Source organism: Nicotiana tabacum, chromosome 9 (assembly GCF_000715075.1).
Source record: "Nicotiana tabacum cultivar K326 chromosome 9, ASM71507v2, whole genome shotgun sequence".
NCBI lineage: Eukaryota > Viridiplantae > Streptophyta > Magnoliopsida > Solanales > Solanaceae > Nicotiana > Nicotiana tabacum.
The window spans coordinates 22,230,141-22,252,802 of record NC_134088.1 but is presented as its reverse complement, the minus strand read 5'-3'; the positions used below and the strand labels follow the sequence as shown (position 1 = coordinate 22,252,802).

General features: G+C 36.6%; 1 protein-coding gene across 1 annotated transcript; it reads left to right on the top strand.

Annotated features, from left to right (window-relative positions):
* Window positions 1-1,503: 1,503 nt before the first annotated feature.
* LOC107788401 (pentatricopeptide repeat-containing protein At3g14730-like) lies at window positions 1,504-6,958 on the top strand. Its single transcript, XM_016610082.2, has 2 exons — window positions 1,504-4,286; window positions 6,444-6,958. Exon 1 carries the CDS (start codon window positions 2,209-2,211, stop codon window positions 4,120-4,122), a length of 1,914 nt encoding a protein of 637 aa, XP_016465568.1. The 5' UTR covers window positions 1,504-2,208; the 3' UTR covers window positions 4,123-4,286; window positions 6,444-6,958.
* The last annotated feature ends 15,704 nt before the right edge of the window (window positions 6,959-22,662 follow it).

Below are 22,662 nucleotides of genomic sequence, written 5' to 3'. Positions count from 1 at the left end.
GCTTCCAGAGGCAGTAATAATGATATTAATAAGCAAGAAGATAAAATATTATTGAGTTTTGAACAATATAAGCTTGTCAGAAAATTCGTGTCCCTTACAATGGTTGTTGAACTCACTATTTATAGTTGCTCCTAGGGAACAAGGTCCTAGGATCAAACCTTCCTAAATGACAATTATGGGGGTCATTGAAGAATGTGTAACGACAGGCTATGAATGCCATATTCTCTGTAAGGGGCTACGTACTTAATGCTATAGAGTATTCTCCATTATATGTTACCGGGTGGCAGACATTTATTTTGTCTTTATGAGCAACATTCCCTTCGGCAACAAATGAGTTGCCCTCGGACTAGATTGCCATTTGTCTCGCTTTCCATCTACCTTCGGCTCCACGTGTCGCTTTATTATGCGAGCATTTAATATGAACATATTTTACCTTATACACATATTAACTTTGAAAAAAGTATTTTTGCCAAAAAAATTACTTTTGGCCAAAAAAAAATGTGGCCAAATACGCTATAATCTTTATGTCAGTTAGACGCACATTACAAATTCGAACTTTATCACATATTAAAAATTATTAGTAGTAAATAGTACCCCCACCAACTTTACTTGTGTACTATTAACTTGGCACATTCCTTAAGAAACAATAAATAAAATGATAATTTTATTGTATCACCTCCAATTATTATTATTAAAAAACTAACTTTGATTATTATAAACTTAAAATGTTAGAAATTGATAAGGGTAAAATATGTATAAGATGATAAATTATCTATTGAATTTTCAAATGGAGAAGTAAAAGTAGATAGTATTTATTTTAAATATAGTACTCCTTCCATCTCATATTATCAGTCGTGGTTACTAAAAATAATTGTCTCTAATTATTTGTCATTTTAGAAGTTTAAGACAAAATTGATTACTTTTTTCCTTTTTTACCCTTAGTAATAATTATCCTTGAAGATTACATACACCTTAATTATGAATAACTTTGTTCAAATACCAATAAGTCAACCTTGTTTTCTTAAACACTTTATCATGTTTTATACAAATGAAATCAATAAACACCGAAATCCTAACAATTTATACCATTGTATTATAAAGTCTATTCCCAAACCAAAATTCTGCTACTATGAGAAAATGGAGACGGAAGTGAAAATTCATTTGATTGTTGAAAATTTAACACATCATAAAGTTGAAGGCAATGTTAAGAATTTTAGCGATACAAAAGGTTGAAAGGATTTTAAGGTTGACGATTTAGTGAACATGGTTGAAAACCAAACGAAAATATTCAATAATTTGTATCCATATTTACTAAAAAATTAGATAATGTTATTGATGGAGATGACATATAAATTGAGAAAATATTTAATAAAAAAATTAAATATTAAGACATGAATAAAAGTAAAGTAATCAAAATACAATCCTAATTAATTTTTTTTAATTGCCTGCAACATAATCATCACAGTAAAGTGACTTGAAACATTATAGAATGACGGGCTTATCAGAGTTCCCTTGCACTGACCTCACAAATTTCTCCATTAAGGAAAATATTACTACACTCCATCTGTCGAGAGAGCTCTTTTTTTCATACTTTTCTAAACCCTCCTAAAACCTCCAATTCAAACCCCCAACACCCCTCCTCCACCTCCCGGCGCCACAGCTCCTTCGACCATTCCTGGCAAATTCTATCAGCAAACAAAGAAAGTGAATTTATGATATTTATTCATCTTCTTTATTCCTTCCATTCAATGGCAAGTAGTTGTATTCAGCACCCATTTTGATTCTTGTTCCTCACTTCACTTATTACAACAACATGGTTCTTGGGTTTTCTCTAGTTCTAAGAATAAATTAGGTGTTTCAATTTCGTTAAAAAATTTCCTTTTCGCATATTACAACAAAGAATAGAAGAATTGTTTGAGATGTAAAATGGGTATAGAGAAAACAAATTACTTTTAATGATTTATTGGGTTGTTTGTAGTTTAGAGCTAACAGTTGTATTATAATTTATAGCATTAAGTAATGCTCATCTTTCATACCCATATGCATATTTCTTGAAAACATCTTCTTTTTTGTCATACCCATATGCATATTTCTTAAGAAAAATCATTTTTTTTTCATACACATATGCATATTTCTTAAGAAAAAATCATTCTTTTTCATACCCATATGCATAATTCTTGAGAAAAATCATTCATTTTTAACTCCTAAATGAGCCAAAGGACCTTTCTTTTGAACTCTTTGTCAATATTTAAAGCAAAGTGCCAATCTTCAGTCAGTTTTTCATCCACTGCTTACAAGTCTTTTGACCTCAAGACTTGCATTGTGTCACTTCAATCATGTGCCAATGACAAGAACCTCACAGGAGGGAAAGAAGTCCATTGCCACATGCTTAGATTTGGCCATTTAAATTCATCTCCACTGCCTACTACTAGCCTTATTAACATGTACTCGAAATGCAACTCGTTATCGCATGCGTTATCTGTGTTCTATGCTTCACCACTTGGTCATAATGTGTTTGCTTATAATGCTATTATAGCAGGGTTAATTGCCAATGACTTGCCTAAAAGAGCTTTTGAATTCTATTGCCAAATGAGGGTAGTTGGTGTCGTGCCTGATAAGTTCACTTTCCCTTGTGTGCTTAAGACTTGTTGTAATGTAGTAGATGTGAAAAAGATTCATTCGTTAGTTTTTAAACTTGGGTTAGAAGTTGATTTGTTCATTGGCAGTGCTTTGTTGCATAGTTATTTGATGCATGGGATGGTAGATTTTGCGTTAGATGTGTTTGAGGAGTTGTCGGAGAGGGAAGATGTTGTGCTTTGGAACGCCATGATCAATGGCTATGCTCAAACGGGTGAGTTTGGTAGTGCTTTGATGGTTTTTAGGTGGATGATTGAGGATGGGGTTATTCCCAACAGGTTTACTATAACGGGTGTACTTTCTGCTCTGGCAAATTATGGGGAAGTTTATAATGGGAAGGTGATTCACGGGTTTGTGATAAAGAAGGGGTTTGATTTGGGTGTTGCCATTTCGAATGCACTAATTGACATGTATGGTAAATGTCGCTGTGTTACTGCAGCTTTGGAGGTTTTTAAGACGATGGTGGAGAAGGATATATTTTCTTGGAACTCGGTAATTTGTGTGCATGAACAATGTGGTGATCACGATGGAACGTTGAGGCTTTTCAAAAGGATGTTGCCTGCTGGAGTTCGTCCGGATTTGGTGACTGTCACTACCACTCTTCCTGCTTGTGCTCATTTAGCCGCATTAAGGCACGGTAGGGAGATTCACGCGTACATGATTGTTAATGGTGTGAGGAAAGATGCTGATTACAGAGAATATGATGATACTTACATTGATAATGCAATTTTGGACATGTATGCAAAATGTGGAAGCATGCGTGAAGCTCAACTGATCTTTGATATGATGAATTACAAAGATGTAGCATCGTGGAATATTATGATTAAGGGGTATGGCATGCACGGATTTGGCATCAAGGCATTAGAATTGTTTTCTGATATGTGTAAGGCAGAATTGAGGCCTGATGATGTCACATTCGTTGGTGTGTTGTCGGCTTGTAGCCATTCTGGCCTAATAAAACAGGGTAAAGAATTTCTTGCACAAATGCAGTCGAAGTATGGCGTTGTGCCTTCTATTGAACATTACACCTCCGTGATTGACATGCTAGGTCGTGCCGGGCAGCTTGAAGCTGCTTATGAATTGTTATTAACAATGCCGATTAAGGCCAATTCTGTTGTATGGAGGGCATTCTTGGCTGCCTGCCGTCTCCACGGTAATTCTGATCTTGCTGAGGTTGCTGCAAAACAGGTGCTTGACCTTGAACCAGAACACTGTGGAAGTTATGTCATATTATCGAATATTTATGGACAGACTGGTCGCTATGAAGAGGTATTAGAGGTAAGAGACACAATGAGGCTACAAAATGTAAGGAAGACACCTGGTTGCAGCTGGATTGAACTTAATAATGGTGTCCATGTCTTTATTACTGCTGATAAGTCTCATCCGGAAGGGAACCTTATTTATGCTGGATTGAATTCCTTAACTGCTCGATTGCGTGAGCATGGTTATACACCAGAATCAGATGCCTTCGAGAGCAGTCCATGATGAGATTCTTGAAGTACTGACTGAAATGTGGTTTTTCTAAGATCTCCCTAGCCGGTGTGTAAGTTCTTTTTGCTGCTCATGGAAACCAATGTCTCCGTATGCTGATGCAGTGAAAGGAGCCCGAGTTATCTGTGTGGTTTTGCGAACAAACCTTCCGTCGAAAAGTATGTTTTCTTCACTTTTGGATCATTAGTTGTAATATTATTTTTTTTCCAATGTGTGAGTCCCACATGCACATTCTCTTTTCATATATTGTCACCGAAAGAGTTGAAAATTCATAAACTGTGAAATATACTTAAGTGGGAGCTGAGACATTTGAGCGTTAGAATTTTCCTCTGAACATGCTTGCTGTTCCACCCCCGAGTTCATAACCTATATAATTGTTATGTATTTCCTTTGATGGTTCTGTGATTATGGAAATTGTGCACGGGTTCAAATGGTTGCCAATTGATGCTCAAATAAATGAAGAGTTAATGTGCTATCCACAATTACATTTTCAGATGTGCTGAAGGCAAGAACTCAATGAAATTTTATGGGAAAATACTTAAGTTGCTCCCTAAACTTGTCCCGAAAAGTGAGTTTCCATCTCAACCTTTACGGGTGTCGTTTTTCCATCCTATACTTGTTCATATTGAATTTAATTCCCACTTAAATGATGATGTTGTACAACAAGTGAAGTTACTCTCTTCAAAGCGCGTAAAATGACAAAAAGCCTTAAAACAAGCTTAATTGTCCAATTTGTTAGACTTTCTTGGCTCCCTCCTCTCTCTTTAGTACTCTTCTTCTTTTACTTTGCTTCTTCTCCAAATTTCTCCTGTCACTCTCTCCATCATTTCTTCTTCTATCACCAAGTGACCCTCTTTACTGTTTTTTCTATAAAATCAAAAGCTAATCAACTCTATAAAAAATATTTTCTTAATTCATACTGCTACTGAATATTAACCAGAACAGGGAGAAAAAAGGAATAAAAATGAGTGTTGTTCTGTTGGGTCCTTTTGCTGGGTCTGTCTATGGTGGAAGCTGTGTTTTGTTGGTGGAAAGGAATTTTGGGGCCTGCTATGGTGATCCAACAATTTAATTAACTATACTTCAATTCAAACTCAAATAACAACACTATTTGATCATTTTATAGGTTTTTCTATTTTATAGGTTTTTCTTCTTGGCTTGATGGGAAAAATGGAGATGACAGCAACCGCGACTATGTGTCGTAGGGTAGGGGGGAGAGAAAAATTTGTTTAAAAGGGGGGGGACATTAAAAAGGAACAATACTCTGACATAGTTTTGACGTGGCAGAGCGTGTAAAACACTACTCTCCACAAGATTGGTTATATATATTTAAGGAGAAATTAAATTCAGTATAAACAAGTATAGGATGGAAAAACGACACCCGTAAAGGTTGAGATGAAAGCTCACTTTTCGTTACAAGTTCAGGGAGCAACTTATGTATTTTCCCAAATTTTATTTAACATATTGCATCTTTACGATCGTCAAAGTTTCTTCAGTTTCGTTTTATTTGCTTTTCTATAATCCTTAGTATTATAACGTTGCACTTATTTATGCATTACCCATGTAGTACCTGAAAAAAATACTTTGGTTTGCAGTTTGTTCAGGTTTTGAGCATGTAGTATGCCACAGCTCTAGCTTCGACATAGTTAAACATGCCTAGAAATGATGTGTCTCAAAAGTAGGTAGAATGCTCATCGAAAAGAAATTATTATATATTAAAAGAGGGAATAAAATGCTCCGTCATTTTCCTCCTTGCCAACCAGGATGGGGGCAAAGTTGGAATTTCATTTTTTCTTCACTGTGAATTGCTGTGCCATTAGCTGTAAATGATGTACCTTTTTCTCAGTAATTTCTAATTTATTTTTAACAATTTTTAGTAATGCCATCCTCAGCCTGTTGGTCTTATTTAGTAGACTTCAAATTACGTCGCTGCCCTTGTTTGGAGTTATTTTGTGATTAAGGTTATATTTGTCACTTTTTAGGATTATTGTTGTTGTTTGTTGTCACTTTGTCGCCAAAAAAATTGGCTGTGACCATCCAGCTTCTGCTTACTCAAATGAACTTTTCTCTCCTATGGATATTTTGGTAGCTTTTGAAAGTTTGGTGAGTAAAGAAAAAGGCGTGAAAGAGTAACTTCTAATATGGAGTAGTTTGGACGCATTGTGTTATGGTTCAATATCATGTACTATATTACTTTTGAGTACATGTCAATTTTCATAAATAAATTGCAATTGAACGATTTATTTTGTTGCTAGACTTGTTTCTTCATTCATATTATTGCTCGAGAAAATTGATGTCTTAGTGCATTTAAACAGTATTCAATGGGATCGACGATGGTTACTGGTGAACTCCAGAAGCAGACCCTATACTCAAAAAGAGTTAAGCTCAAAGCTCGTTCTTGTTGAGTGGAATTGCCGAATTATGCAGTTTCTGAGGTATAGGAACCAAACAACAACTCATAATTTTCTGCAACTTACATGGAAACGGCAGCATGAAAGTCCAGGTCTGGTTGTTTTATCAGTTGGTTGAGCTGCGAAATTCAAAAATCGGTCCATCATTACCCGTTTGACCATAGATTTTGCCAAAATAAACTTGGAGTTTATTTGGCAAACACATGTTTGGCCATAGATTTTGCCTACCTTTTGGCCAAATCCCAAAACCAGCTCTGGTTTTGGACCAAAATATCACCATTATATTTTTTAAAAATTGCCCCAAACTTTTGTATTTTATAAAAGAGCCCACTATTTATTATTTTGTAACAATGTTGTTTCGTCTTCTCGGTCATCTGATAGTGTATCATGAAGTTCATTATAAAAATGATAATTTTGTATCAAATTTATTTATGTTTACGACTGTGGTTTGCGATAATATAATGAATGTTATTGATAATGGTATTGTTGGGTATTTGTGATAGTTTTTAGAACTTGTTGGTATAAGTCACGTTTCATGTTTTTCCAAACCAAACTTAACCCAAAACAAATGTCCAAACACATTTTCATCTTCAAACCAAATTTCACCCAAATCAGATTTTTTAGAATAAATTTGGAAATTTATGACCAAACGCTAGCTAAAGAATATTTCTCTCTTATGGAAATCCCTGTTTCCAGTTTGCTGTTGAAAATGCTACTCTCAAGAAGTTGAATAGACTCAACAATTGTGATGCATTATTGGCATATTCTGTCACTAATTATAGACTTAATCAGCATAGCTATAACGTATTGTTGATATTTCTTTAACAGTTTGTATTGACATATTGAAGGAGAGCCTTGGCGTAACTGGTAAAATTACGGCGATGTGACCAGGAGGTCACGGGTTCAAGTCGTGGAAAATGCCTCTTGTAGAAATGTAGGGTAAGGGTGCGTACAATAGACCCTTGTGGTTCAGGTCCTTTCACGAACCCCGCACATAGCGGGAGCTTAGTGCACCGAGTTTTCCTCTTGTATTGACATATTCTATCTGCTAACTATAAATCATAAGTATACCTTAATGATTAATGATATGAAATTGCCACTGGCTTACATTCTTATTATTAGAGTTAATGATAGTCACATGAAGCTGTCTTCATAGGAAATTATCTTTGCGACTGTTCACTGTCTTCAGCAGATAGTGACATGAGGCTGCTAAACGTACCAGCTTATAGCCTGTTTGGCCAACCTTCTAAAATCAACTTATCTTGACAAGTATTTTTTCTTAGAAGTGTCTTTTCAAAAGTACTTTTGGTGAGAAACAGTTTGTGTTTGACTAGTTAATTTAAAAAATACTTTTGAATAGCAATTAGTGTTTGACCAAGTTTTTAAAAAGTGATTTTAGATGTATTTTTCTCAAAAGTGTTTTTAAAAAAAGTTCTAACGGGGAAAAAAATTACTTTTTAAACTTTTCCAAAACTGCTTCTTCTTCTATTGAATTTTTTTTTCTTTTTCTAAAAGTTTGGCCAAACACTTCAACTTTGAAAAACAAATATTTAAAAAAAGAGTATTTTTTGGCTTTGGAGAAGCGTGGCGGGCTATTAGTCTTTAGATTTCTTTTTCAATTAATAAATTAGTGTAGAAGTTGATAATATGCCTTCTGATTTCTTGGGCTTTGTCATCAAGCTCATTTATCAATAACTTGTTGATGCTATTGCGTCTCTTTTGGTCTGAGGCAATCGTATTATGCCTAGATAGTTACATTAAAAAGAATTCACATATTTTAACTTCATTCGACTTTTAATGTATTTTCCATAACTTTTCTTATTTTAATATATTCTAAAAGTTAAATTATATTTCAATAGTATTAAAAATAAGAATTCATTTTCTTATGTTCTAAGCACGAGGGCGGATGTAGTCTTTCAATTATGGGTTCAACTGAACCCATCTTTCGACACAAAGTATGAATTTATATATTAAAACTTGCTAAAATCTCAACAAGTATTAGATTTGAAATTATAATTTTAACACTATAATAAATTCAATACTGAAAATCTTAAAAATTGAATCAATTAAATTTAAATAAATGTTGAATACGCATCGCACCAAACATCCTGCCTTATGACAGAACATTTCTTTCTACGCCTTTTGTCTTTAAAAACACCGATTAGAATAACTAAGTACAACATCCCAAAATAACATAGACGGCGAAATTCATTTGTAAGATTTACATGGCAAAGTGACAAATTCTAGAATATGATATTAAAGTGCCGAAAAGCTAGATATAACAAAAATATACCCAGTGTAGTTCTATAAGTAGGGTATTGGGAGGGTAGAGTGTACGCAGACCTTATCCCTGACTTTAAGAAGGCAGAAAGACTTTTCCGATAGACCCTCGGCTCAGGACGTGGAGAGGAGAAGGGTAATAACAAGCAAACCGATCTGACAACCAAAAAACTATATAGCTTATATTATATTGACATAGAAGATATTCAATTACTCTATAACATATTTGTTATCGGTTTTATCTGGTTACCAGATAATATCTATTAAAAAATTTACTTGTAATTTCCTAATAAGTGATATAGTAACAGTTAAGGGTGTACATAGGTTTAGGGGTATTTATCGGGCGGATCGGGCGGTTATTTACACTTAACGGTTCGGTTTATCGATTTATAAATGTAATAATCTGCTAGCCATTCAATAAGACATCGGGCGGATCGGTATCGGATTAACGATTAGCGGACTGTTATCGGGTGGTTTATCGACTAAACCAAATAAACAATAAATGAGAAGAAGATAACTAGAAAATTTATCATTTTTTCCACAGAAATCATGTGCAAGATTATAAAGACAACTTCTTTTTACCCCATCCTTTGATTTCTTTTTGGCAATTACAACTAGCTCAACCATAAGAAACTAAACATTATTTCAACCAATCTGGTAAGTACTGTTAACTGAAGTCTAATATGTCAGAAAGCTAGTTTGAATAAGTACCAACATCTAAACTCAAGTTGTCTACAAATATCATCTATCATTGTTGTGTCTTCTCCCTTTTAGCTAGTATGTCCAGCTATAAAAAAATAAATAGAGGAGAAAGTCCTCTCTTTCCACTTAAACCAACTTTGAGGGAATATCAGATTTAGCTTGCAAAAGCGAAACTCATGTAATAAACTTGTTAACATGATTCTACTTGATTGATTTGGGAAGCTCATGGCCCTTATCTGGAATTATCTTCCTGCCTTCTTGATTAATAGGGGTAAAAGTATAAATATAAAAATTCTTAACAGGTTAACAGTTTATCCGATAAGGATATTGAGTAATTCTCCCCAAACCGTTAAGCCATTAATTATAAAATTTCAATCTGTTCACCAACTGTTACCCCGATAACCCGATATCAATGAGCCAATAAACCATTTTTCGGTTCGGTTAACGGTTACAATTCGGTTTTAAACAGCCTTACATAGGTCGAGTTGGTTCGGATTTTTCAATTACCAAAACAAACCAATTATGTCGGATTACTAAATCTATAAACCAAACCAAATCAATAAAAGTCAGATTTTTTAATTTCGGATTTTCTTGGGTTTTTAGATTTTTTCCGAAAAATTATTCATAGCACAAGACATATAACTTGAGCTCCAAATATTTCTTTGATCCTAGTCGGATACAACTAAGGGTGGGTATCGGTCGGTTCAGTCCGGTTGTTAATGTTATCGGTTCGGCATATCGGTTGTCCGTTTATAAATATGCTAAACCGATAACCAAACCGATAAGATATCGGTTATTGTGTATCAGTTTGTCGGTTATCGATCCTTATCGGTTTGGTTATCGGTTTACCCGATAAGAATAAAAGAAATCCAAAAAGATTCATATTTATATTATATGTCACGACCCAAATCGATGGGCCACGATGGACACCCGGTACCTTACTCAACCGAGTACCCACGTAACATATTTTTCTTGTTACTTCATCATATACACGTGACATACGGGCCTAATAGACCAATATGATCATTAATAAACTCAAAACATAGGTCGACAAGGCCGTACAATCTTTCACGTATACGACATATGTCTACAAGCCTCTAAGAGTACATAAATGTCATAAAGGTCGGGACAGGGCCCCGCCATACTAATCAGTATATGTTCTAATTATACTCACCACATAAGCAACTCCGGAACAAATGGAGTGTACCAACATCTTTCGCTGAGCTGATCGCCTACTTGGAGAACTCTCGACCTGTCTATCGAGACCTGCGGGCATGAAACGCAGCGTCCCTAGAAAAAAGGGACGTCAGTACAAATAATGTACCGAGTATGTAAGGAATAAAAATCAGTAAATAATAAACATGAGAGAAACATGGAGTAAAAGACTCGACATGTACGTGTGCATAGCTCTGTGAGTCATTTCATTTTTATAATATCATGCATATGCGTAAAAATGTCATACCATGCATAGGTATATGCGTTCATAGCATCATCAAGCCTATGAGGGCATCCCATCATATCATTTCGGCCACTATGGGCAACTCATAAATGTATACCAGCTGATCAGGTGGTGGTGTGTATATAACGCCATAAGCTTTTTCTATATCCCATATACATATATACGTGTATATAACGCCATCTGGTCATGGGTCAATGTATATGTATAAATGCATGAAATGCATAAGAAATACATTAATAATATTTTCTCAGAATGTTATAAAATTAATATGCCTGTCGGATAAATTTTATCAAATATGTATTTTTCTGAGACCCATGAACAGAAGATATAATAATAATTCATATGGAGAATCAAGAATATAGACACCCTTAATATTTCTATGAATAGAGTCGTTTATGGAAACTGTGCGTTTGCTCGTTTCTTTGTATCGTATTGATCATGCCAAAAGAAATAAGGGATAGCTTTAACATACCTGGAGTAGGAAAAAATCTGTATGATATTCTTGGAAAAAGTTGCACCGTACTCCCTTTAAAATTGCAAAATCTCTATTTTCCTACTGCTACTGAATTAATGGTACATCAAGCTTTACTGACAGAGATTCTTATTAGCTTGCTTTCCTTTTGAGTTCTTGAAATTTTTCCTCCAAGTAGCTTAGTGTATGTTTGTCCAGTTAGTAGAAATGGCGTAGAAGCAGAGATGGAAATGGCATGACTAGATTAAGGGCTACTGTTGTATGTAATAAAGGATCTTTTGGAAATTATAGAAAGCCTACTGTTGTATGTAAAATGCTAGGTGAAATCCAAAAAGCTTTTAGTTAGGTGGCTTATCTTGGAATTGATTGCCACCTAATCTAATATGACTTAAGAGTCATTTGTTTGTTTTAGTGGCTTGCTGCCATGTCGGGGTGGGGAGATTTTTTTTTTTTGATTTTATCCAATAATTAATTAATTAATTAGATAATATTCCGTTACCTGGTAATTAATTAATTACCCGCATAATTAAAAATTATCTCAAATTACTTAAAATTCTACTTATTTTTAATACACTTTATACATCATACTATCATGGTCATATGGTACCTTGTATGGCACTAGTCTATGAATACGGGATATTATAGCTCGGGCCGTATTTTATCCTAAATTGACAAACTTCGATGAAACTCATTTTCTTCGATTTGCTTGCCCTCTCACCTTCACGAATTTACTTATTTCTTGTTTGAAATAGCATAATACTTATAATTCTAAAATAATCTCATTCCCAAGCTTACGTCGATTAACTTACGACGAAATTTTAACGTACAAAAATACGGGATGTAACATTATAGAAATCGTGATCATACTTCTAAGAGAAAGGAACTGAATTTTAGCTCATAAGAAAATATAGATTAAATTTCAACTTTAAAAAAGAAAATTTTCTTTAATTTACATTTAAAAATCCCAATATGATCTCAATTTTTAAAGTTATAAGTTAGTAGGAGTAAGGAATAAGATATTCAACAATCTAATCTTACTAACTATCTCACTGCGGGCATGCATAATGAATAGAAAAATAATAAAATTCTAATCTTGTAAATACTAAAGAATCAGTGCAACAAAAGAAACAAATAGAAAAACTAAAAATCTAAACAACTAATTCTTTAAAGTATAAAACTAAAAATCTTAACTGAAGAATTACGATGGGAAATTTAGAAAAGTTTAAAACTTACTCTAAGGATTAAGGTTTGAAAATGAAGAGTAATTGCCGAGAGAATTGAGAGACTGAAACCATAAGGTGACTTTATATACTTAGTGAGTAAAATAATAATTTTATTAAAAATTATTGGGCTATCGGTTAAACCGTTAATAAAATTGGGTAAACCGAGACCCGAAACGATAACCCAATAGTCAAATAACATTAAATCGTTATCGAACCATTTACCCAATAACCCGATATCGATAACCCAATAATATTTTATCAGTTCGGGCTATCGGTTATACCCGATATATGCCCAACCCTAGATACAACTATACAAGGTATTACTGTTGCTCCCAAATGCACACGCAAGTATACGTGGTCGTACAAGTAATAAAATAATAAGTCGAGTGTCGAACCCAGATAGACTTGTATTAACTACCCACTAATTTTACCAAGATTGTTATTCAGTCGAGCCAATCCGAGTTCAAAAGTGTGATTTTACTAAACAATAATTCTAACTAGTAACTAAATTATCAAGCAGCAAAATAATTATTATGTATTCAGTAGAGACAAATATTCCAAGGTTATGATCGGTTCACTAATCCTATTGTGTTCTAGTTAACTCTCCCTTTCATGCAATTCACTCATAGTTGCTAATTAATCGAACAATTGCTCTCGTTGCCTTCTCCCGAAGTCATAGTTGCTAATTAATCGAACAATTGCTCTCGTTGCCTTCTCCCGAAGTACTACTCGCCTATTTAAAATAGATTAACGCCTATATTCCTATGAAATCAATCTATTAAGAATGCATTAAGATTACGATATTTAATTAAGTACGGTGACTAGGTATATTCCTATCCTAACCACAAATCCGCCCCCTCCCCCCCTCAGAGTTAAGATCGTGCTCTCTTCAATTCTTCTCTTATCTAAACATGGCTTTACCAAGCATAACATAGATAGTAAATAGAACCTAACTGCTGGCCAGACAATTAAGCAATTAATCACAGAATTGAAGAAACAACCATATATTAGTGAATTAAAATCAAGGTTAAGTTAACGTTAAACAACAATATTCATGGCTAAATCACAACCCCAGAACTATGGGTTTTAGCCACTCATGATAGTATCAAACAATTTCATAAGTGTTGGATAATCGAAAATACTAAGAAAAGATGTATTCCCTCTTCAAAGTGGCGTTCCCCCCTCTAAAAATATGTTTTATCTTGCTTTTATACGTGTTGGGTAGGTCTAGGGCCGAAATAACCTTGTCCCGGGAAAAATTGGACAACTTCCGTCGCCAATGTCCAGCCCAGCGCCCTACGCTGGCCCTGGCGCTGGGCTTCTTGATCATTCTGCCTCTGGCGCCACAGGTGGCGCTCCACGCTACCTATGGCGCTGAAAATTCGGGGTTTCCTTTTTTCGTCTGTTTTGGCTCTACTCTCGCACTTTTCGCCCCCAATTGCTTTCGGATAATTCCTACACATAAAAATACCACGAATTAATATAAATCAACACATTTTACATCCGAAATCCACGAAACATGAGTAAAACATGAGACGATATACATATAAATATATATACTTTAAGCTAAATATCAACACCCCACACTTAGACTCTTGCTCGTCTCGAGTAATAGGATTATCAAATATACCCCCAAATACGTACAAATCTCAACTATAGAGGAGCACTTCAACTTTTAACCATACACTCTACCCTTGATTATGATCACTACGTCCATCAAGCTTGAACATGCAAAATTTACATTCTTCCCATTTAAGCACGCCCAAGTATAACATTTCAATTCGATCAATTCAAACAACCTATCTGTAACCACCCAACCTTAAGAGTTAACTCGTTACCACTAAGCATCCTCAACTCGCGTACTCACCCAACAAGAGAAGTTTACAACATTACCAATTATTCATGAGATCATGTGCCCTCACCAACAAACAAAAGATTGAATATAGACTAGTCCACACATTCAAGTATGCTTTTGAATATAAATTAAGGACATCACACAATTGAACAAAATGCGCTCACTCTCACAAAGAATTCATATGCATCCCGTGGTCGTATTATAAGCTTGCACGTAGTGTACATCTCTACTAATCTAAGCTAGCCAAATCTAGGATCAATTAGGACTTTAAGGTTGTAATATAGGCTAAGGGGAGGGTAAGATACATTTAGGAATAATGACTAACCCTCCTACTACACTCACAAATCAAGCACATATTCTTCTCAACCAATTCACTTGCCACAAACCATATACAATATAGTCCCTTTTTCATTAAGCACTTATATACTCCCACTAGCACAAATTAGTAAAATTAGGAGGTGTGTGTTTTTCTTCATACTTTGACTATCATTTTTTTCTTGCAATTTTTTTTACACACACTCCACACTTTAAGCCTGCCTAAATTCTCAACCAAGGCAAAAGATACACTTCGAAGACTATGCTGGCTTCAACTCTGTGGTGGAGATGTTTGGAATTTATTTTAGCCTATGGACATTATACCCTGGCGCCTGGTGAGAGCTTGATAGGTGCTGCTTGGTATTTGCCAATGACAATTGGATTCACATACACTGATAGGAGAAGGAAGCATTCGACTTATTATGTTGTAATAGCTAGTTCATTAGATTTTAGCTTTTCTATATTTTTAATAGCTAGTAGCTTCATGCAACTTCTATTTTGGTTTGGACATCTTGTAAGCTTTGTTCCCATTTTGGGATTTTATTTATATATTAGCCACTAGGCAAGTGCTGCCGAGTGGTATAGTTGCTTAAAAAAAAAAGTCCATCGGTTAGTGACTTTTGATTTCAACTTTAGTGCACCAAAGGGCCCTTCCATGGTTCCACTCAAAAGTGACTCCCCAATCTCTCACCTTACTTCTTTTAGCGACTAATTGCCTTAGAAGGTAAAGATTCAATAATTTCAAATTAAGAACAAAATAGGGATATGACTTGTAATGTGGTTGCCAAAAGAAAGGTCTATAGGCTCAAAGGGGCTAGCAACGGAAAATTTTATTTTTATGTGACAAGCACATCTAAGATCAAGCAAGAAACACCTACGTCATCTCCTAGATTAGCACAACTTAATAATTTCGCTTCGATTAACACACGGGGCAAGTTCTAGACTACACATGGTAGCACAGAAGATCACAAATTCTCACACACACATTGCACATGACTCAATCAAGACGGTTATGTTCAACTCTCAAGTCAAGCAAGCACACATAATTGAAAATATTTAAGCAATATTGCACTATGTGGCATACAAGTCAAACAACCAAGAAAAAGAGTCACAAAATAGGCTATTTACTTTACTTAGACGTCACAATTCAAACCAAATGTACGGGAAGATAGAATGTATGTCATAGACTAATGTGCTAGCTTCCAACACGTCAATGAGTGTCTAAGAGCAACTTAGTTTCTTCCTAACCTACTCCTAAAAAAAATAAAGTACCCGGTTCGAGCTATACCCTTGGAAAAGAAGCGGAGCCCAAAGAAAAACCAAGGGATACTACCTAACTATCCTAAAAAAAAAATCTTTTTTTTGGTGTTTTTAATCGGACTTTATTCCTCAAGAAAATTGTCCAAAAAATCCATCGTCGGAAAAAGTCCGAGCATTTTCTGATTTTTTTTAAAATACAAACTAGACTAAAAACTAGACTAAGTAAAATTGATACAAGTTATACAAATTACATCACAGGTAGTATTTCTCCCGTTATTTTTAATCGGACTTTATCTCTCAAGAAAATTGTCCAAAAAATCTATCGTCGGAAAAAGTTCGAGCTTTTTCTGATTTTTTTTAATTTTAAAACAAACTAGACTAAAAACTAGACTAAGTAAAACTAACAAAAGAAACAAATTGATACAAGTTATACAAATTACATCACAAGTAGTAATTCTCCCACCCCACACTTAGCTTATGCATAGTCCTCGATGCATATAAAAATGTAAAATAGAGTAGGGTGACAAGAAAACTCCCTGTAAGTCGGAGTCCTCCTCCTCAGCATGCCCTTCATCCACAATTCTGGGCACATCATCATCAGGTCCTAGAGGCATCAAAGCCAGGGGCCCCGTAACATCATCACCTATATAATCCTCCGTGTCAGAGCCTTTTACAGTGTTTGCATCCTCCGACGAGTGAACGGGGCTGCCAGGCGCAATACCTAACATTTTTTTGGATGAACTAGACAAGTCATTGCGTAAATGCATATGCTCTTCATCTGAGATACCAACCATGCTCATGATTAAATTCAAGGAGTTATAAAGATACCTGTTGAAGTTCTCGTCTCGTTCGTTCCGTGCAGCCTGAGTAAGCTTAGATATAGGCTCCAATAAGGATGTGATGTCCAACAGCCCTTTAGGCGCCTCCACCACCTCATCATACCTTGGGTACTCTGGTACCTCCCGGGAGAGCATATATTGCGTGAGCAAGTTGCCAAAGAAAAACCTCTTAATCTGTCGCCCAAATCGCGTGCGGGCCATCTCACCGAGCATGATCTCACCCACATTAATGGGTCTGCCAGTCATCAAAAAGAATATGACACACACTCGAACTCGAGTGCAGTCGCTGTTGTACTCCACGAGCATGAGTCCGGCTTGCACAAAATTCAGCCATACTTTGGCGGTCTTGTTGAAATCAGAGTGAACCATATGAAGGTGGATATCGCCTTGCTTTCTGGTCCACTTGGCATTTGAATCTACGCCACAAAGGGTGTAACATATTTCCATGTAGCTCGGGCTTTTGATAAATTTAGTTAGCCTCATCGGGTCGGTGTTCTCAACCCCCAAAAATGCACATAAAGACCGCCTATCCAGTGGCACGTCTATTCCACGGACATGTGACCGGAACAAGTTTGCATTCTAGTTGGCGTACAGTTCCCGCACCATGCTCAAATTTGCATGCCCAGGGCATTCTATGAGTTTGTCCATGTTCAGTGCACGCAATCGGCCAAGTACCTGTGGGAAGTTTCTTTCTAAAGTTTTTGCATTAATTCCCATTTTCGAAACGTACCGCCTAGAGGGCACGAAATCCCTATGCCATGCAATAGCCTTATCAGTACTTAAATTCAAGCAAGGCCTCGGTCGTAATGGTGCCTGCTGTGATCCCTCGACAACTTGTTTTCCTTTAGCTTGCCTCGAGGACCCTTCTCCTTGCTTACACTTTTTGGGAACGAGGGCAGTGGTGGACGACTTTCTTATTCTCTTGCCCTTGCTTGCCATAGCAACCTGCAACACCGATAAGCATGAATGTGAGAATGAATCAACAAATCTGCCTAAGGTTGTCGCGCGCGTAAAAAATGACCCCACACTTAAAACCGAAGGCTCAATGTACAATATTTCACAATTTTAATCTAAAATGCACAAGTGTTGCACTCCAAGGTCATGGGTACTCATGACTTCCCCATGCCACACAATATCTAAAAGGCATGGACAACGCCACACAAACAAGTGATTTATCATGGCTTAGTGAATTCACCTTAATGCAAGCAAGTGGCATATGGTGCTCTAATCTCCACAACGACTACAACTACACTAAATTAGCTAACTCTAAAACATACATCCTATAGGATACATGGTGTGGGCAACATGTGTGTATTGAAACCACGCTCCCAAGCATGTAAAATCATCCCCACACACCCCATACTTAGCCAGATATCATATACAAATACACTCGGTTATTCAGACTTCACCGGTGCACCCAATATTTATTCAAACAGTCTAACAAACACCTTGTGTGCATGAAGCGTGTGCATTCTACTTTAACAATGGTGGAACATTGTGGACCTCCCAAATTTTAACGAAGTAGAAGAAATTATAGTTTTCTACTCCGTATACAATACACCCACAACAAATTTCGGCCAATAACTGGACCATCCACCATAGAACAATTCTTAAGAAGCAACATAGGTACAAAATTTGGGGATTAGGGCAATTGGGAGAATGGGAAGTTCATGGTCATCTACCTATTAAAATACAAAAAGAAGAAGAAGAAACCATACCTGTAGGATTTAGGATGAGAATAAGAGAAGAACTTGAGAAATTTGTGAGATAGAAGAGTGAAGAAGCTCGGCTTTGGATGTTGAATGTGAGAGAGAGAGAGAAAGATGGAGAGAAATTCGGGTGTTTAGGGAGGGGGACTTATGTTTTAATTTATGTTGTGGGTTGGTATGGGTATTTGAGTGGGTTGTAATGTGAGAGAATATAGGTAGATGGGTTAGTTTTTATGGGTATAGGTTAAATAAAATATATAATTAACAAATTAAAATAAAAAAAAATTAAAAACTTACCTGGCCACCCCCAGCCCAGTGCTCCGCGCTATGCGTGGCGCTAGGGGATTTTTACATACTGTCTTCAGTGCCACAGGCAGCGCGGGGCACTGGCCTGGGCACTGTTCGACAATATTATTATTATTATTATTTAAATAATATCCCGATCCCCCAAGCTTTTTTATATATCCAATTTACATGTTTCACACTATTCTACCTATAAATTCTATGTCTACAGAGAAAATGCAAACTCTATTCTACTCTAACCTAAAAAAAAATTAAAAAGCTAGGTTATAAAAGCAATAAAAATTGGGTTGCCTCCCAACAAGCGCCTGATTTAACGTCGCGGAATGACGCATGGTCTTGCTTACTCATCAGCAAGTACAACCTTGGTATTCTCACGATCAATTATTCCTCCCCAATAGTGCTTGAATCTGTGTCCATTCACCAAAAAATTTATTTCACCATTTAAAGCTCACAACTCAATTGCACCATAAGGAGTGACTCTCACCACCTCAAACGGGCATGACCATCTCGATTTTAACTTCCCAGGAAATAGCCTTAGCCTAGAATTGAACAATAATACCTATTGGCCTGGCTCGAAGTGACGTGGCTTGATATGTTTGTCATGCCATCTTTTTGTCTTTTCTTTGTAAAGCTTAGCATTTTCATAAGAGTGCAGCCTGAACTCATCTAACTCATTCAACTACAAGAGTCTTTTCTCGCCCGCGGCTTCATCGTCCATATTCAACTTCTTAACGGCCCAATACGCTTTGTGTTCAAGTTCAACAGGCAAGTGACATGCCTTCCCATAAACAAGCTTATACAGTGACACTCCAATTGGCGTTTTGTATGCAGTTCTATATGCCCACAAGGCATCATCTAACTTTGCAGCCCAATCCTTCCTATTCACACTCACAGTCTTCTCTAAGATTTGCTTTATTTCTCTATTAGACACCTCAGCTTTTCCACTTGTTTGAGGATGATATGCCGTAGAAACTCTATGGCGGACTCCATATTTAGCCAGTATATTATTCAACAATCGATTGCAAAAATGTGTCCCTTCATCACTAATCAAGGCACGTGGAGTTCTAAACCTCGAAAATATATTCTTTTTCACAAATGCAGCTACCACCATAACATCATTTGTTGGCAATGCGATCACCTCTACCCATTTTGACATATAGTCCACTGCTAGCAGGATGTATTTGTTTTCCCTGGACAATGGGAATGGTCCCATAAAATCTATCCCCCACACATTAAAAATTTTGACCTCCAGGATGTTATTTAAAGGCATCTCATTGCTCTTTGTGATTGTTCCTGTTCTTTGACATTTGTCATACTTCTTAACAAATGTATGGTCATCCTTGAATAACGTTGGAAAAAAAAAATCGGATTGTAATACCTTTGCAGCTGTTCTATTGCCTCCATGATGGCCCCCATAGGGTGATGCATGATAATCATACAATACTAATTCTACCTCATTTTCTGGGATGCCTCTCCTCATTAACTGATCAGCACACTGCCTGTACAAATATGGCTCATCCCAATAATAGAAGTTCACATTATGTAGAAACCTCTTTCTAGTTTCAGATTGCATTTCAGGAGGAAGTACCCCTCTCACCAGATAATTCACATAGTCCGTGTACCATTGGGGGGGGGGTCTTGGGTGATAACAAAAAGTTGCTCATCAAAAAATACTTCTTTAATTTGTCCAACCTCCTCCACATGATCGTGATTTTCCAGCCTTTATAGATTGTCAACTACTTGGTTTTCTGTGCCCTTTCGATCTCATATTTCTATATCAAATTCCTGTAAAAACAAAACCCAGCGTATCAATCTAGCCTTAGATTCTTTTTTTTTTGTAAATAGATACCTAATTGGTGCATGATCGGTATGGACTATGACTTTTGTTCCCATCAAGTATGCCCGAAATTTCTTAAAGGCCCACACAACGGCCAGCAACTCCTTTTCCGTGGTGATGTAATTCAGTTGTGCATCATCAAGAGTCTTACTCGCATAGTAGATGGAATAAAATTTCTTGTCCTTCCTCTGGCCTAGCACTGCCCCAATAGCCTGGTCACTCGCGTCACACATAAGTTCAAATGGTAAGGACCAATCCGGTGCCGCAATAATAGGGGCAGCCACCAACTTCTTTTTGATCTCTTCAAATGACTTCAGGCAGGTGTCATCAAACTTGAAAGTTACATCCTTTTCAAGCAACCTGCATAAAGGAGTAGCAATTTTAGAAAAATCCTTAATAAAGCGCCGATAGAATCCCGCATGTCCCAAGAAACTCTGGATACCGTTCACAGAAATGGGTGGAGGTAATTTTTCAATCGCCTCCACCTTCGCTTTATCCACGTCAATGCCACTCCTAGACACTCTGTGACCCAACACGATACCTTCCTGCACCATAAAATAGCACTTTTTCCAATTCAATACCAGATTTATTTCTTCATAACGGGACAACACCTTGCTCAAGTTCTTCAAACAATCATCATAAGAAGACCCAAAGACTGAAAAATCATCCATAAAAACTTCCACAAAAATTTCCACCATATCGGTGAAAATAGCCATCATGCATCTCTGGAAAGTTGTTGATGCATTACAAAGACCACACGACATTCGCTTGAAGGCGAAAGTACCATAAGGGCAAGTAAAAATGGTCTTCTCCTGATCCTCTGGGCATATGACAATCTGGTTGTATCCCGAATAACCATCTAAGAAGCAATAATATTCATGCCCCGCCAATCTGTCCAATATTTGATCAATGAATGGAAGTGGGAAGTGGTCCTTGCTGGGTGCTTTGTTGAGCCTTCTATAATCAATGCAAATTCTCCATCCTGTCACAATGCAAGTAGGAATTAGCTCATTTTTCTTATTCTCAACCACAATCATCCCTCCCTTTTTAGGCACACATTGCACTGGGCTTACTCAGTTGCTGTCATAGATAGGAAAGATGATACCTGCATCGAGCCAATTAATTACTTCCTTCTTCACGACTTCCTTCATGATGGGATTTAATCTCCTTTGTTGCTCAACACTGGGGCGGTGTCCATCTTCCAGAAAGATTTTATGCATGCAAAACGATGGATTGATTCCCATGATGTCAGCAATTGTCCACCCTATAGCCTTTTTTATGCTTGCGAAGTATTCTGAGCAATTTTCCTTCTTGTACATTAGTCAGGCTGGACGATATAATTACTGGCAATGTTTCAGATTTTCCCAAATAAACATATCGCAGATGCGCTGGAAGGGGATTTAGCTCTAGCTTTGGAGCTTCTTCAATAGATGGGTTAGGAAGGGTCATAGTAACAGGACTTCCCAACTCCTCAAACCTCCTAAACCCATGGACATATTACATGACATATCAAGTACTTGCTCAATTTTGCCCATCATCTCATCTTCACTATCTTCTTCATTCCATATCAAAACTCGTTCAAGAGTATCTATGGGGCTCATATAAGGCACCAATGACGTAGTATTGCCTTCCACTACAGCAATCATGGATATCTCTTTATAGTGGGCTGGCAATCTGAGTGCTTTATACATGTTAAATACCTCCACACGATCACCTACTCTCATCGTTATCTTTCCTTCGCATACATCAATAATAGCTCGGCCCGTGGCTAAGAATGGATAACCCAAAATAAATGGGACCTCCTGATCAGGCTCGTAGTCCAAGATAATGAAATCGGCAGGGAATATGAAAGAACCCATTTGAACTAAC